This window comes from Macrosteles quadrilineatus, unplaced genomic scaffold (assembly GCF_028750875.1).
Source record: "Macrosteles quadrilineatus isolate MER2022 unplaced genomic scaffold, UCM_ALF_1.0 Scaffold_11__1_contigs__length_5352618, whole genome shotgun sequence".
Taxonomy (NCBI): Eukaryota; Metazoa; Arthropoda; class Insecta; order Hemiptera; family Cicadellidae; genus Macrosteles; species Macrosteles quadrilineatus.
The window spans coordinates 640,405-658,729 of record NW_026542604.1 but is presented as its reverse complement, the minus strand read 5'-3'; the positions used below and the strand labels follow the sequence as shown (position 1 = coordinate 658,729).

The 18,325-nt window shown below is 35.2% G+C and overlaps 1 protein-coding gene across 1 annotated transcript in view; it reads right to left on the bottom strand.

Moving 5' to 3' along the window:
* LOC129004732 (proton-coupled amino acid transporter-like protein pathetic) overlaps positions 1-18,325 on the bottom strand; it is a 55,418-nt gene that overhangs the window by 22,221 nt on the left and 14,872 nt on the right. Inside the window, exon 2 of the mRNA XM_054433321.1 lies at positions 1,242-1,289. Coding sequence (XP_054289296.1) covers positions 1,242-1,244 — 3 coding nt within the window. The 5' untranslated portion in view covers positions 1,245-1,289. The remainder of the gene's footprint in view (positions 1-1,241; positions 1,290-18,325) is intronic.

Genomic DNA, 18,325 nt, shown 5'->3' with positions numbered 1-18,325 from the left:
GGCTAATTCCTCTGTTCTTTTTCTATTAACGATTGAGTGTAGCTCGTCTATTTGGATAGGATATCGAATGAATTTTACAGAAGTATGGTACAAGATTAAGAGGGCAATCATAATCACCCCTTTGTCGATGAAATAATTAATGAAGACGGGGTGGAGTCTCGTGTGCTATAAATGAATAAAATTGACCTTATCGATCTAGTGTTACTCAGCACATTGACTGTTTTACATAGCAACAACATACAACATACCCCGTCATACAACCTAGTAAAAATAAATACAAAACACATTCTCGGTTAGCTAATATAAGTGTAAAAGAAAAACAAATAAACCCTTCTAATTTCATTATTATTGAACTCCAAGCTATTAAGTTAGGAGCAATTAAAAAATAACTTTCGTGTAACTGCAAAAAGTTATTTGAACGAGCTAATTTCTGTTATTTTCCAAGCAAATTAATTACCGTTGAATTTTCAAATATCTCTCCGTGCAACCACATCTAATGATTTATCTCATGGGGTTCTAATGTTCTGTTGATATATCGGTATTAGAAAACATTATGTCACGTTAACAATGTATTTATTTATTGCAACGGGAAACCCATTACATTGATTCATTACAAAAAAATAATAATACTAATAAATAATAAAAAAGGAAATACGTGTTACTATAAATAGTCAACAACTACAACAACGACGACGTATTAATCAATAAGTCTAAATTACTGCAGCAAAAAAATGTGTGCATCTAATAACCAAGTAACAATATAACAACAAATAAATATTTCAATTAGTATGAAAGGAAATACGCTAATGGCCTTAATGAGCCCACATCCAAATCGAAGGATGGTGGTTTTATTAATTCCGGGATCAAAGCGGGAGAGTAAATGTCAGATTGATTTAGTAAACAACTTCACCCAAGGTTAAATGAGGTTATATTAGGCGGGATTTAAATTGCATGCAATTGACAAACCATCAACTAATAACTTCGAACACACAATTGTTTAATCTTTTTATTGGCGTTGAAATTTAAAATAATACTGTTCACCAAAATTAAATTGTTTTAGACTGATACTGTAAATAGTTTTTTTAAGCTGGTAACAGGCACTTAAATATTTCTGATTAAAGTTTTTTTTTCGCGAGAAATATTATCGTAGATTAAAAACTTATTTGACAGGGATATAATTAATTAGTCGTTAGTGATATTTTTGTTCTATAAAATTTGTTTGAAAATATACGATAACTTACCATTGTGGTGGGATTTTTTACGGCTTCGGCGTAGAATGCGGGCAATTTCTGAAAAACAACAACAAATAATTACTAAAACTTCCTACGATATGTGGAAATGTACTTAGTGCTGAAACTAGTAATTAAACACCCTCCCTTCCCAAGGCTATTTTGTGTGTTGCTTGATATGTACTTGATTAGACATCGACAGAGCGTGTAATTGAAGGTGGTGATGACTGTAGGACATTATTATATTGTTATGGTTATTATATGGTGAAAGCTTTCTTACTGATTAATATCTGCGAGTTATTTTGTCTGGAATATTCGATGACGCAACGTATCCATTACATTACAATATGGAAATACCCTTGAGAATCAAAATTATGAATGTTCAAAAACTTATTTCGAACTGACACAAAAATAAAATAGAGTATAAAAGGACAGTCGGGAAAGAAACACTGGACATACACGTGGAACGTAATGCCAGAAAGCAGGAAAGTCGACGCTGAAGCGACGTTTCGCGAAGCTGATGCAGAGCTTTGTCAGGGACAGCTAGATCAGCTGATAAGTCCGAGTGTTTCTGGTCTGCAAATTTCAACGACAACTCCCATCCGGCGTTACGAAGCATAACAGCTGTCCGACAACTTCCTTTTGGCTTTGTAATTTCAACACTTCCTTTATGACGCTATTGGTCTAAACTCTGTCCATGCTGACCAGAATAAGATGTGCTTATTATCTTAGCCTTGTGACTAACAAGTCTCAAACGTAGTTAGTTGAAATTCAACTTGGAAACTTGCAGTTAAATTTATCTCAAGGCCATTCATAACGACTGACTGCTGACTGACTATTTATGTGTGAGTGTCAGTTGCAGCAGTGTTTTATCGTTAAAGAGCGAAAGATGGATGTACAGTATTAGTACTACTATGCAGTAGAAAATTGACAGCGCGGCACACTGGATAATCCGACACTTGATAACTTTGATAAATTAATTCAAGTTAGTTGTGAACCATTATTCCATTCATAACAAATACTATACAAAAATTATACAAATAAAATCTAATATTTTCACAATATTCGTAACAGTAGCCACCTAGACTACTTTCAAAGCCACTACAAAATTTCTAGACAAATTTACAAAGTAATATAATTGATTAAGTACCTATTATCTTTGACAATTTATAAAAACACTCTATCCTCTTGTTAAAGTTGTCACCAGTTTTAAAATCAAAATGGACGTAATTGAATTGAACCACCGATGTCAATTTCAGATTTATACTGAACCCCAACAATTATTAAGAAAACACCATCAACCAAAGAACCTGGCCTTAAGTGAAGGATTAGTTTTGAATTAATGGGATGCTAGCTTTGTTACTAAGAATCTATGGAATCATCAGCCAGGCAGGATAATTATTAAAACTCCAATGATGGACAACTAGGTTTATGCACAGCTACTATAACCCACACACTTATACAACTCATACGTCAACCCCCAACTTATTAAAAAAAATAAGTAAATTTTAATGTTAACCTAAGAATCTATTCATATAAGTTTGAATATGGATTTGTAGATTGTATGTGTGAAGGGTCATACACATCCTTTCCAACCAAGTCAAACTGATAGGACTGCATTGTAAGCTATAGCATATTTGATGCCACATCAACTATCCTAGTACGGTAACAAAAACTAGGGAAGTAAATTGAGTGGACATCCCCATGTGTCATTGAGTTAAGTTGGAGGAGCGCATTCTGTAAGAGGCTACGTTCTTTTTAATAAAAAAATGGCAACATCTGGTCTATAGATGGAATGCCTATTCAAAAGTAAGCGATACTATTTACATTGGTCGTCTTTGCTATCGTAACAGAATCGTCACCACACACGTGGCCTACACCAAGCTGTAAAGTAACACGTCGCATGTGTTTGCGTTATCAGCTGTTCATTGTTGTATCAGCTGTTCTTGCTCCAGTTCACACGTCTGTTCCTTTAGCGTCACTGTCTAATAGAGAGGAAATCAATCAAGTGATGTTTCAAGGTCGAAATGGTAATCTATCTTTAACGTACATTATCTATAAGCCCTCGTAAATAAATAATACGAGGGGATTTGAATGTATATATGTTAAAAATATGTAGCCTATATTATGGAACTACATTATGGTGACTGGTGAGACGTTTTCAGTTGTTTCATTCGCTATTTTCCCTGTATGCCAGTGTTCAATCAAATTAGGTCTACGTTTATTATATATTATATACGCATGGGCCAAGACTGGGAATACATTCTGTTTTTATTTGCACGCAGGATACACTTATGTCATCAGTTTTTATGTCTCACAATCGGTAGTTCGTACACAGTTGTTTGGTTCCCGAAAATCAAAGTAACCGTATTTTACCTAATCTGGACTTATATATTTATTTTTTCCACCCTCAATTTTCTGTGTTATCTTATTTTCGAATACTGCAAGCTCAAGATTAGCTCGTTCTTACAACAAGTATTGTTATATTTTCCAGCGTTATAAAGACAGCAGTACACATGGTCAAAGGTACAATTCAATTGTGTTCTAAAACTAGTCACATCTTTAATGTGTCTGCTCAAATCTATATTAGCTATGAAGTTACCGTAATTGTTTGTCCGTCAACTGTCGACCATACTCTACAACAGTAAGTTGCACCATCAACTTTATATATTACAAGTATGTTCGTAGATTTGGACTTGGTAGCGTTTAGAGTGCTTTGATGAAATCTAAATTTTAATTATTTTATTTGGAGGTAGGTTTATGAATTTTACTTTTCGATACAACAGCTTTGCTCTACTCTCTTGCCGTTAAGCTATTGTCTACAATAAACCCTTTTTTGCTGAAACAATTTTTACAATATTTATACAAGTTAAATACCAAGAAACAAACGGTTAACAACAAACCCCAACCAAATAAATCGAACAGCATTAGTATTTAATTTTCTTCGACAGTTCCATACAGAAAGCATAACTAGGGAGGATGTTTAATCTATGGTTGCAGTTATGCAAGGGTTTGGCCGGTGACTAGGGTAGTGTTACAAGGGCTGTGGAGGGAGGGTCGGTCAATCCTGTTTGTTCGTATTAAGCACCCTTGTACAGTATCATGTGTCATTCAGTAGATTATGTGGGTTGGATGGTTCTTTGATCATATGTTCTGCAAACTGTACTGATAATTGGCACGATTGGTGAATCGTGAATGCACCTACGTTACTGTATGTGACAAATACTAAAGCCAAGAATACATTTCGTAATAAACTTTGCTGGAAACTATCCAAGCCCAAGCATACTCAAACTGAGGTTATACTTTAAGCGAGTGGACTTTAGGGTGTAAGCAGAAACTTCAATACAATCAAACTAAGCAAGGTCGAAGTGTCAGATAACCTTCACTTACATGACAAAACATTGTTCTGTTTTAGCCATCCAAGGCTATATGAATGTATACATGTATGGTACAAATGGAAGCGGACTACTTTTGACAAGGGTGGTTTGTTCAAATTAATTAATAAGAATATGGTCAGCTTGTCTTCACTTTTTCTTAAAGTAATAAAGTACATGTACTTCACACACACATTTGTATCACGGTCACAAATCTCGTCGTCCACAAGTACTACCACTTTCACCTAGGTCAACAATACTCATCGGAAATGGCAACTATCTCCTGCCTAAAGAATATCCATTGTCAATAATCATCGCTTCCTTTATAGTTTTGACCTCCATTTTAGTAAGGCATATTTACATAACCTTAATCTAATGCCAACATCGGACATCATTAAGTCTTTGGGAGGTATGAACATCAATTCGACAAAGCGTGTGCGGTACGAGGGACTGAGACGGGCTTTGTATGTTGATGACTTGCTAATACGGTGACAGTGTACCTACAGCAACGCAGTGTCGGCGCATGCGCTGGATACTGATACTACCTTGTCGCCTTGACATAGAGGAGGTTACTGGCAACATTTGTGTAAAAAATAATGCTTGGAGAACAGAATAAAGTGTCTAGAAATGCAGAAGTAACAAAAAGGCATACGCTCTATCTACAACTTGTTACTATCTACTAAAGTTCTTGAAATAAATACGGTAATTGACTAATTTGTCGAATAGTATTCGTCAAAGTTCCCCTTGCTATGTATGCAGCAGTCTAGTCACAGTGTTGAAGTCCCGGTTCGCTGATTTTGAGTAAACTCAACCCTTCTAGTTTAGGGCAAATTGTACAACGTAGGTGCTACACTCTGGTTGTAATACTAGAGAACTGAAAGAACTAAGCAATCGTTTACAAATTGATAGTTTTCTTTGGTAACGATAGCTGGAAAATAGTTATATAACGGAAGACAACTAGTAAACAGCAAAATACTATTTAAACAATCTTCATGTGATACATAAGAATTTACACTACACTTTTATTCTAAAATAGAATGCGAAATCTACAAATAGTATTCAAAGTCAATCATTGCAGTGAAGTCAATATTGACTTGGTTTTTGTCGGTGTAGAGAACTATGTTGTTACAGCTAAGTTGTTTAGAAATGTCAATAACAGTTTGATACAACAAAGAATAGCTTACACCTCGCGACCAACAAAGCAGATTGTTTGCTTGGTTCAGCTGTTTTCGTCGAGTTGCTGAGTTTGCCGAACTCGTCCACGTCGCCTTGGTACAATCACCGCCTTGTTATGTGCTACCAAGCATTTCTGTAAATATTTAAATATTAGCCTGGCTAAGTGGAATTAACCATGAACTCTTTTTCCTTATCGTCCACTTTCCAAGGTGTAACTGTATTGTGCATTTATTGCATCAAGATATCATCAGACCCGGTAAATCCCTGTTTTATTTGGATTGATTTGTGTTTCCCTACGTTACTAGTATTGTTTGTGTTTTCTGTGAGAGGGCGTTAACAAATTTACCACCTAATATCGCACTTTTCTCATTTATGATTTTATCAAATGCCCAATGATAAAAAGTATGTGGCCCAAAATCGAACTCGCTCGGATCTAACTATAACTTTCCGATTTGAACGCGAAAATAATATACAGTGTATGTGTATTATTGCCATATTGGCGTTTCAGGATTTTTGCGCATTGTAGTATTTAATTGGTAATTAGCTTAACAAATACTCTTAAAAATCTACGAAAAATTAAACTTACTCGTTGATATAAGGTTATAAAAGTGTCGAGCTGATGAAAAAACACCACTATGACTAAATAACTCATTTATTTAGCTAGATCAACATTACAAATGCATTAGCCAAGTCAAATTCACTAAAAATAACTATTAAATAACTTTATGAAAGTCATAAGTTAAAGTAGATAGTTAAAATTGTATATTTCTCTCCTTAAATTATCATAGTTGGTATATTCTGAAGACATTCAGCTAACGTATAATATTCTTGGTTAGAGTTTACACAAAAATGTTATTTAGAGGTATGTTGGTAGACATTTTTTATGATTTAATTTCAGTACAATTCACTTTCAATGATTTAAGAACCCCACTATTACAAACTGACATAAGTTTAAGAGGTCAATTCTGCCTGGTTTGAATATGTAGAATGTCTTTGTTGTTTACTATTTATTTATAAATATTTATCCAATTTAGCCAACTATTTTGACTGAATATTATACTGTATTTAAACTATTGTTGTCCCTTTTGTGCTATAGCAAAACAGTAAATCATGAATTGCTGCTGAATTGTTACGTTGACTTTATTTTAAAGACAGATGAACATTAACATTATTTAACCACCCTCAGCGCACTCAAACATCGTCAGCATGAAATCCACATAAAAACAGGTGCGACTTAGGACGAGAAGTCTACTACAGTAGTAGCAGTATCGTAAGCAATGAATTTACCGTACCCAAATGTTACCATACACACAGTATATTTCCTCGAATTACAATCGACAAAGATTTTTGTAGAGGAAGGTCGTTTGATATCGGTTATCAGCTTCCTCTCTTTGACCTCTTGGAGATCAAACCGCGAAACAGTGTTCTACTGTACTTTGATAGGTTTTAAACATTGAGTTGTACTACACGTATACTTTAAGTGCTATTGTGAAATCAGTCAAAATGGAATGCACCTAAATGTACTTAATAAATTGTAATTTTGTTCAACAGGGGCATTTATTATTTGATAAAGAGCAAAAAACCTTATCTTCCGATATTTGTAACCCCCCCCCCCCCCGTTTTAACTTTTGCAAACAATTTTAAAACAGTCAAACGAACGAGGCAGGTGTCTAACAATTAATTGCATTGTGTATTTCGTTGGTAGAATTGCGATTGCACAGTTGGTAGCTCTGATAAAGACTCGTCAAGTTGGCAGACTTGCCAAGTGCAGTTTCCTGAAATGCGTTTTAAACCGACCACTTCCTGTGTTCTAATCAGCAAATTTAAATAATGACTCATCGTGTATGTGGGCCTGTGAGCCGCCAGAGTTAGCCAGGTTAAAAATCTACAAACTCGATATCAACAATTAAAAATCTTCAAACAATTATTTATTTTGTCTCGAGAGCGATAGCTTATTATCACGTGAGAAACTTTAGTTTGTCTTTTTTGAATATGTTTACTAATCTAAAGCATACAACTAACTGAAAATAAATTTAACTTCTTTTAAAAATATATGTGGTTTGTTTCTTATATAAGAAAACTCTTCAATGTCTCTAATCTTAAAAGAAGATTGAGATTCTTTAAGCAGACTGGAAACACCAATGTGTCCACTGAGAGAAATACTTGTGTGATCATAAAAACATTAACTTTAGTGCAACATTTACGTTAGCGAATAGTATATTTCATTACTAGGACCGAAAGTGGCATATTCCGGCGCGCGCTCAAGTTTTTGTGTGTCACACAGGGAACCCCAATTTCACGTGCGAGGCGAAGCCGAGTATGTGAGAGCTATTTTCACGTACGAGGCGAAGCTGAGGACGGGAATAATGGAGCAAGTGCCGGATAATAACTTTCGGTACGAGTTATTAACGATTTTTTTCATCACGACGCAAAATTACACAAACACAGAATAGCAGACCTCAGTAATATTACAACTAATTTATTTCTCAATTAATTTGATTGGCATCAAATTAAATAAAATCTTGTAAAAGGATACGTACGTATATTTTGGATTAATTTTAGAACAAAAAATAAAAGAAAATACTCTAAAGGAAACTTACGTATTTTTTTCAATAAATTTGGATTAAACAGTAAAATTAAACAATAAAAGAACTTTTGACTATACATACAGCTGATTCAAATCATTAAATTATATCGTAACAAAACACTAGCGCACTTTATAGTGAGTAAATGGATAACTAATTGAGAGCGAGGGAAAGTAAATTTAGAGCGAGGGAAAATCAGCTGATCGATTTTCCCTCGCCCTAAATTAGAGCTTGGGAAACGACTACTTTCATTGATGTCAGCTGTTATCGAAAATAGTTACTTTCGTTATTGTTTGGTAAATATTTGAATACATTGTTTGCGGGGGCAAAGTGGTATTTTGCTCATACAGTATAACGCTTATAACCATCAAATGACATTTCAGAATCTCAAAATACAACCGTGGGACGAAACAACCAACAAAGTTATTAATGGGTCGGGACAACAGTGGGATGGATATATCTGGCCGCGGGGGCGGGATGGGTCAAGAATCAGAGTGCATCACATTGTTTGACATCTGGTAACGTGACACTCACTACACTATGTGCATTCAATTACACGCTCAATTGTAGCTTGAGCAACGCATGCTTCTGTTGCGTAAAAGTACAGGTGTATACTTAGCATATTATATCCACGATTAACTAATTTCTATCAGTTAATTTCCTTAGATTAGTTTCACGTTTCGTAACTTGAAACCTCTTCAATTGCCTAAACAAACAATATACCGTACTCGTATTTAAGTATAAACGTATTTTAATGTTTTACGAGGAAAAGCATGCGTTTAGTTTGCTGTTGAGAAGGGCTGGACTCATTCTTTGTTTTATTTGTTATCTTTTTATATTTTGTCCATTTGTTTACAATTTTTATTTTTATAAATTTGATCGTTCTTTATGTTGGTCTTAATGTAACATACTGACAATGATTATCATTGTGATAAGTGTTCTGTAATTGTTTATAAATTGAATAAAGTGTTACAAGCACATGTAACGTTTGGGTATACTGTACTTTTTGGCACTCACATTCACCGTGTGGCTAATTTTTCGTATGGCTTTGAGTATAAAGTTTTCCAATATAGAGACGTACAGTATTCTATTGGCATCGCCACAGTCAAAATATGACTTCATTGCAAAGAACGTCATAACAATTCAACAATCTTCAACAAAAAGCGGTAGTGGGTTGTTGTTAATCCCACAGTACGATAAACTACTAATCCTTTTACAACACTATAAGAGCATTATATTTGCAAGTACTGTATCAAATGAAATGGTTGAGATGCAATAAACATATTAGGAAATCGGTTAGAACCACTTTGCAGATTTCATTGTTGACATGAGTGGTGTCTGCCGTGTAGGACTGCCTTATCTATTATCATTGACTATTGGCTTGTATTAATAGTCAAAGCTATTATTAATCCTGAAAGGTGAATCATCACTAAATGCTATAAAACAGCAAGAAAGTAAACTAAACAAGTTTGTTGAATAATAAAAGTAGTAGAATTATGGCAACGGTTACTTTAAAAAATTAACATAGGTCTTAAGGGTTGCAATGCTGGTGACGAATTAACAACGAAATATAGAAAATCAAAACAAATGGAAGAAACTCCAACTCCAATATCACATGTTTTATTTACAGCATTGGGTGAAAATAGAGAAGTTTGCACGGTAAAAGGCTACCTCTAGTATTTATTAATTTCTAATAGAAACGAGTATGCAGTATCTTAGTTTTTGTGTAACCTATCACGGTTTATCTAGGTAAATATTTGGATTCCGCTATTCGTCTAATTATTACATAACAGTAGATACAGTACACGTAATAATGGTTTGTTTACATGGAATAACAATAAGGAAACGTGATAAGAGTGCATTTTGCACTTATCAAGGCCCGTCTAATATTTTACGTGCGCTATCGCCAGACTGTAGTGAATTTAACCTTGAAATAAACGTTTATACGTGTTGAGATTATAAAAAGGCAACAACAACAATCGTAACTTATCTTGTACTCATTAAATTGCTGGTACGTGGTAATTTATAAAATTGTGGAGATTTTCACTCTTTCAAAGCTTTATCCGTTGTCGAACCTGGGTAAAAGTGAAATGCATGAAATAAAAATTCCGCACAAACTTTTGTTTTCCTTTGAGTACCGCAATGTGTATCCCATTGTGGACCTTTAAAATCAAACCCTCTTAAGACTACGTGTTGCGCTAGTTTTCTTATTAGTTGGAGGTTTAGCTGATATAAAGCTATGCTGAATAGCTAAGAGGTTATAGTATTCGTCTGGAATTCAAAAGGTAGTAGCATCCTGAGAAATAAAGGTTTAAAACAGGGTCCAGATTTGATCCGAAGGTCAAAAATCTGAACAGCCAAATGGTACTGCAAAAGCTACACATTACAACTCCATGCTAATCACTCTGCATTAGAATTTAACTTTAAAGTGCGTAACGTTGCAGTCTTGATAACGTTACTCCCAACGAAATAAATACAAGATGCAGGATACCCACTAATAAGATTATAATGGTACGACCACGACAACATGCTTTTATTACTCCAAATATTTACCGCTTGTAATGAATCTTCTCTATTAAGCAGGGTTTATATTTGAATAGAAACTTTAGAAATGGTTATCACCAGCCATACATTTGGAATCAGTGACATGAATGTTTTTTGTCAACCAAGTTTCGTATTTTACAATATGATAAGGAATTTACTTTTAGTATCCCAAGTTACTTCATCACGTTTTTTCGTCACGGCACTGTATTAACATACTTTAGGATGAATATGAATGCATAATGTGGATAGTGATATGTCCTTTGTAGCTTTTTTACTGACTAAATGTGTCTTTGACTAAGATACTTTATTAAAAGCCCAATACCAATAACAGCTGGGTCAAGTTTCGAAACATCACAAAGTTACAGACACTCTCCTCGGGATCGAACCGGCAAACTTCTGGTTTGACAGCGCAGGTGTCAGTAAAATGTCACACACAGTTACGTCGAGTGACATTGTCACTGCTTTAAGGATCAAGGTCACTGATAAGCACTCTGGTGTCCTCTCAAGGTCGCAGAGATAAGCCACCACGCAACTGCATATCGCCCTCGTCCTGTGCTTGTGTCTCTACCACGACGCATGCCTTCAGAGCGCCCAACTACATTTTTTTCTTATCCCATTCAATTTCAGGACAAGGTCAAAACCAATAGACGTTTTCTCTTAATTCCCTACAACTACTGTTTTTAACGTTAAAATATTATTATTATATGCAAATCCTGTAAAAGGTTAGGTTAGGTCAGGTTGTGTAGAATAGATTGATGGATTAGAGCCAATGAATAGCCTAAAAATTCACTTGAATGTCGCTGCATACAAACTTAAGTAATTGTTAATGTAAGTTACCGGTAACAAAAAGGTTCCCGGTTCAGATTATCTTAGAATGACAGAATAAAGTCGAAAGCAAAACACTCTTCTGTATCACGTCGGTTTTCACAAACTTAATCGGAAAACATGGTAGTTAGTAGGTTACTGACAATCATAACACTTATATGACTACTTAATCCTAAACGAGTGCAGTACTTCACTATGAGTTGACTGTCTGTTGAATGGTTGATAAGGCAACTCATGATAGCCTGAATAAAGTCCATGGATCATGTGATCGGAGTTTTGTCAAAACGTTTAAAGGCCATTCAATGTTTAGCATTTAAATGGAAATGGATGAAAAAAATTACCCTTCTCGTCTACGATAATGAATTTCGTCGTGTCGCCAGTAATGCTTGTTGAATTTGTGCTTATCACTTGTCCCATCGTATACAACATACAACAAGCCTGAAGAATAGTACAATCGACGAAAAATATATTCCATTACTCAGACCAAAACTTTCTTTTCCAGTCTCGCTCATATTTCTCGATCATAGCTTCACCTCTCGAGTGGAGTAGAGTCACTTTACGTCTGTGATGAGATACATACAGTATACTACTAAGCCTACCACAATCTGAGATAAAAAAAAACACTATAAAAACAAAAATAATAGTAATAAAACACAGCGTATTTCACAGAAGCACTGGGATTATCATGAAATCGTTTCAGCCACGGACGTCACTTCGGTGTCGTTTGGCATAATGGAGTCAAGTGATCCTGTAAGTGATAACGTCGTGACTGATAACGGCTGTACATGTCTGTTATCACTACTGGAGGTCACGGGGTCACGGAGGTCAGTCCTACATCGCTTCATTTACTGACCTCAAGTCGTGGAATGTGATAAAATATTTCCACGACACTGGTCACTACTTCATTCTGTGAGCTGTGTGAAGCCCTTGTTGAATGATTTTGAAACGTCAAATCCAAGAATCTGACTGACTCTGATGATAACTTTTGATGTATGATTTGTTCAAAGTGTCCGTTCACGTTTGAAGAACTGTCAAGTTGTTCGGCATTTTACCATACATGTTCGATGATTTATTTTTTGTTTTGTTTTTAGACGTAAAAAACATAAGCCTAGTTTAATTTGGTTTATGGGCAATTTTAATGAATTTTCTGGATTAATATAGCGACGCGCTTGCTACATAAGTGAAACATACCCCATTATACATTGAACTATATACATTGTGTTATTTATTTACTGTATGTAGGGTGTAGTATAAGAATGTCTTTTGACGTTTACTTTTTATTTCTTGTAATTTTCCAAATTTTAAAATTAATTTAACAAAATAACACTATTTCTTAAAAACTGACTGTATTAGGCCTACGCCCTAAAAATATAAACCCATTAATTCGACATCAGGTCAATCGTATAGGAGATCAAACGATTAAAACGTCTTTGAGAATGTACAATGGTATGATAAGGCCACTGAAGTGTCTTAATAGTTATGAAGTTACAGCTGAGATAATAAATTGTCAAAGAAGAAATTCAAGGCAATTCGCACTCCAAGCAAGTCACAAAGTTATCTTAGATAAACAGTGGTATACAACTCTTTACGCTTTTTATAAAAAACTTAACCATGAAATAAGCTGTAAAACTGCCTTAGTGGGTGACTCACGTGGATAGTTTGGCGGTAAAATCACCCGCAAATCAGCTGTATGGGTTTCAGCTGTTGCCGCGCATTCTATGCCAAAGATGCGAAAATAGCTCAATTTTAGCAATGTTGATACTGCGACGTACTGCTTTGGAACTCGAACGTACAGACTCTCAACTTCTGATGTGTTTAGTTGATTTTGTCTTTTAGGCCACAAGAGAAACTACAAAAGGTACGACACATCACAAAGATAACCAAGTTTAACAGGTAATATAAGGCAGTATTATATATTTTTTACTTCTCACGTCATTCACCATGGATCATTGGAAATACTAAAAAATAACTTCATGTATAAGCTCTGTTTATTAAAATTCCATAACATTATAAAACACTGAAATAATTGTAACTTAATAATTGTAATAATTTGTTAATTTGTAACTTAATAATTAAATAATTACACCTTAATTAGTGCATAGGTAGGCTTACTGTTGTTCATATATCAGCCAGCAGTAGCAGTATGCTGCCACATTTTACCCATTGAAAACTAATGTTTTGATTTGAAGTAGAGTTTTAGAAATATAGGGAATAGTTAACTGTCTTCACTGTTATATCACATACTATTGTTTGTATTCGAGCATTAAGGCATCATCATTATCTCCATTGTCAATACCGATACTTTAGGACAGCGACACTTGGGAATTGTAGGGCGAGAGTAGGATGGAGCGAGATGATCTGTATAACTTTGTTGCCACTGACTAAGATCAGCTGTTAATCTGTATCATTTATTTAATGTCCAACAATCAAGGACAGCTGCGCCCAGTTTTGAGCCTTCAAACTAATGTGTTGTACTTTGGATCAAATCGGCAAACGTTCAGTTGTCATGTGTTGTAAGACTCCTATCAAGTGTGCACTAGCAAAGATTTCCTCTCATCAGCATATTGATACAGAAAAACCTTACTAACTCGACACCCGATAACTCGGCAGTCAACAGTTAACAGGGCACGTCTATCTGGCTGTATGTCTTAACAATTGTATGTTCGACTTCTCAACACAAAGAAGTTTGAATTGTTGAGCATTTGACATTTCTTTGAAAAGTGTTTACCAAGATATAAAAATACCCAGATAACTAATAAATCGATACCATGTGTAAAATAATAGTCTGTTGTATTAATTTACAAAAACTCATTTAACAATACTATGTTCTGTAACTCGACATTGGGTCCAAAAATAACCGAGATACAGTAGTAAGGTTTTTATCTACAAAAATTCTAGGTTCACATTCAATTCCTTTACTTCAACTTATAATAAATAATAATATTTCCATAGTATTCAAACACTATTTTAAAAATCAGTACGTGGCCTAATATGTGGTATTTATTTTGTTGATATTTCAGAAATTTTTTGCCCTCGACTCTTGTACAACATCAATATGAGATGAAACTCCTTTCCCTAGTTGACATCTGACCGCACCGGAAGTGATTGTGTCAAAGACGTTGACACCGGATAGCGACGGAAACAAGCATTGTTGCATCAGCTGTTCCGTTGTACAGTTGTAAAGGCACAAGCGATTCACTCAGACACGTGGGTGTGTGACGATCTAGAAGGCGTGCGCCACTGCCACCACTACATACACCCCTTGGCCTATTTATCCAATCCACGGCCTGGTCGATATAGTCGTTGCGTTTTTATTACGACTTACGAGTGAATCCTATTTTCGACCTATTCTGTCAATTCACTACCACTAGTTTTTAGAGCAATAGAAGTGATAGTGAATTAAACTTTTGTTAGGTTAGGTTAGTGCTCATAGAGATTGGTATAGAGTTAGAAAACCCTAACCTAACCTAACCACACTCCACTAGTGGTAATGAATTGACGGAAAAGGTCCCCTATTTTAATTAAACACTTTCCTGTAACACAATGTCAAATGACAATGTCAACGTATGCAAATTTCAATTTAAAACTTATGGGATTTAATTAATAAAGATTAAATTATTTATGTAAGCATTAGATTTAGTAGTGTAATACTGTATGTGTCATTATTTTTTGCAAAAGGTTTAAAATAATTGGACCTTTTTTGTCTATTCACTACCACTAGGTTTTCTCAGGTTAGGTTCAGGTTATGGGTTAGGTTAGAACCTAGGCATAAACTAAAACTTCAATTAATTGTGTATACTGTACATACAACTTATGTAGTGAATCATCAATTTGCCACGAGAACATTCACAATGTTAAACTGAGTGGACTATTGTAGTTTTTGTATGTGTAGCTTTTGAATTAGTATTATAATATCAAACATCCCATACCACTACACCATCTTTAATATGTCCAGAAGGCTGACGGTTCGATCCCTAGAAAGGCAAGTAACTTTTTGACGATTATAGCCAAGGTGGCTGGCTTTCGCTACTTTTTGTGTAGTGCCAATCGCAGCAAAAGCTATTTTATCATGTGTGATGACGCGGCGACGACATAACTATTCTACAGTACCATCACGATTCTACATTGCTTCCAGTATGATTTCTTGATACAGTAAATTTAATAGTCAAACTTAATAACTTATTAATTTTATTGTGACTACCAAAGTAAACAATATTCGTATCTCCCTATGGAGGACTCGCCACTCGGATCATTATTGAGTGCTCAACAGCACAGCCAAGGGAGTAATAGGACCCTTTTGTCTTTGCCGAAAGTACTCATTAAGCACATCACTATTGTGGGGGTGAAACAAAAGTAAAGTCTGTTCAATTTTCACTGTTGACGGCCCGTGGCGCGTGGTGACCGAGACGACTGCATCTTGCTGCAGACGAGGGGAACCGGTGCCAAAATACCTCCGTCTGCAGAATGGCGCCCCATTTTATTTTGGCACGATACAAAACTTTCTTCTAATGAGTAATGCGAGCGCCTCGTTGGCAATGGGCTGATCAACTTCATGAACCGATTGTTATTGCGGTCACGTAATTATTACAACTAAACTAAATACTGTACCCTGTACCAAAGGTGTTCTCAAATTATTTTTAAAATTATGTTTTCCTACAGTTACCTAACAATGTACATGTTCTCTCACTGATTTGAGAAAGGAAAGTGGCCAATTCACTCATCAGTGAGACAATGTTAACATTGTCTCACTCTAATTACTTTGTCTCACTCCAGATTTGCAACGTGAAGGCACGAAATAGTGAACGCGTACGTCAACGTCGTATGCGCGCGAAATACGTTGGGCAGCACTGGCTGTAAATCAGCTGGTCAGCTGTTGTACTGTTGTATTTGTCACTTCACATTAAATGTTATATTAAAAGTTCACTTCTGTGTAAAAATAGGTTATGTTTCTTCACAAATTATGGTAACAAATTATGGTTTTATAGTAACTGTAGGAACAGGGCCGGACTTACCTATGGGCGAAGGGGGCGAACGCCCGGGGCCCCCGGGCCAAGGGGGGCCCCGACGAGGGCCCCCTTTGTACATTAGTTTTCATCATTAACTTCGAAAATTGATCAGACACTTAACAAATGGCCTTCTTTTGTAACAGCTTTATTTTTATTTTCGCTATCCTATGTTTAAGGTTATTGTTAGGTGCATTTTAAGGCATTACTAGGAATGAGATTCTTGACCCTAAGGGACTTTTTCTCAGAGTTGCACTGGGCCCCACGCTTAGGCCTGGTTTACATGAGCTGAGCATATGTGCTAGGCTGTAACGGACAAGTTTCAGTTTCAATGAAGCCGCTCGCCTGAACGTACGGCCGCGGCGAATGAGTTGAAGGGGGTCCCGCGCTTGGGGCAAAAATACAATAAATATGAAAACTCTTGTCCCAACGTAGAACGTAACTTGTAAAATTGTATTGTGTTAAATGGAGATTTACTGGAGTTCAAATACTTTAAAAAATAAAAACATTGCTCCGTTTATGTTTTATTAAATGTTATTCTTTTCTTTTACCTCTAAGTATATACCAATCAGGATTTTAAGGGGTAGAAGTATATTATCCGTTCAATTGAAAGGTTTTGTAAAATAGTAATTAATTAAGTTATGCGTCCAAATTTTGATCTCCAATTTAGTCTTTGGAGTCAAAATCATATACTGTATCACCAGTAAGATTTTTTAAATCTATATAGACACTTTAAAACAACTAGAGTCGTCTGATGTTAACAAAAAATTACATTTATTGGGATTGGGCGAGCGTTGTCGTATGAAATCGTAAATAAGCGAATAAGCAGAAGCAGAAGCAGCTGCAACAATAAATGATAATGAGCTGATAAGGGATCCTGTCTAGTCCTGTCTCTCACGCACGCGCATACACACACATAAAATGCCTTATCGCCTATCCAAAACAATTTAAATCACTTTACTCCCATAGTTTGTCCTTTGAGACTAGTGGTCACGTCAAGTTGGTTGAAATTGTCTTACTTTTGTGTTATTTTATTGTAATTCTGCAAACTAACAGTACAAAAACAAAGCTGAAGTGAGTAATGTTGTATTCAATGCTATGTTTGTGTTGTATTAATCGATATTGGATCCATTTAAACATCTTTCAGTTACTCATATAAATACTTAGCTTGTGAGTGTTTATTAGACATTGCAAGATTTTGCTCCTCAATAAAAAAAACTCAAACTTGAAAGTCCCCAATGGTACTTTTCATGCTAGGACTTTAACATATTATAAAAACGAGAATGCCATAGGTACCAAAACCATTATGAAAATAAAATAATCACACCTATATTGTAGTAATATTGAAAAACCATACAAATCGACGGCAATAATCGATAATTTAAATACGTAATAAATAAAAATATATCAATACTTCTTATCCAAATATATTATGGTAGCCTACCATGATACCATACCAAATATGCAGTCACTGGTACTATAAAGCAATAAGTTTTTATTTTTGTGTATAAAATTAAAATATGCTGTATATAAAAATATGTTAAAATAGTTATATTTTAAGAAAATTTTGTTATATAGAACTTATTGCT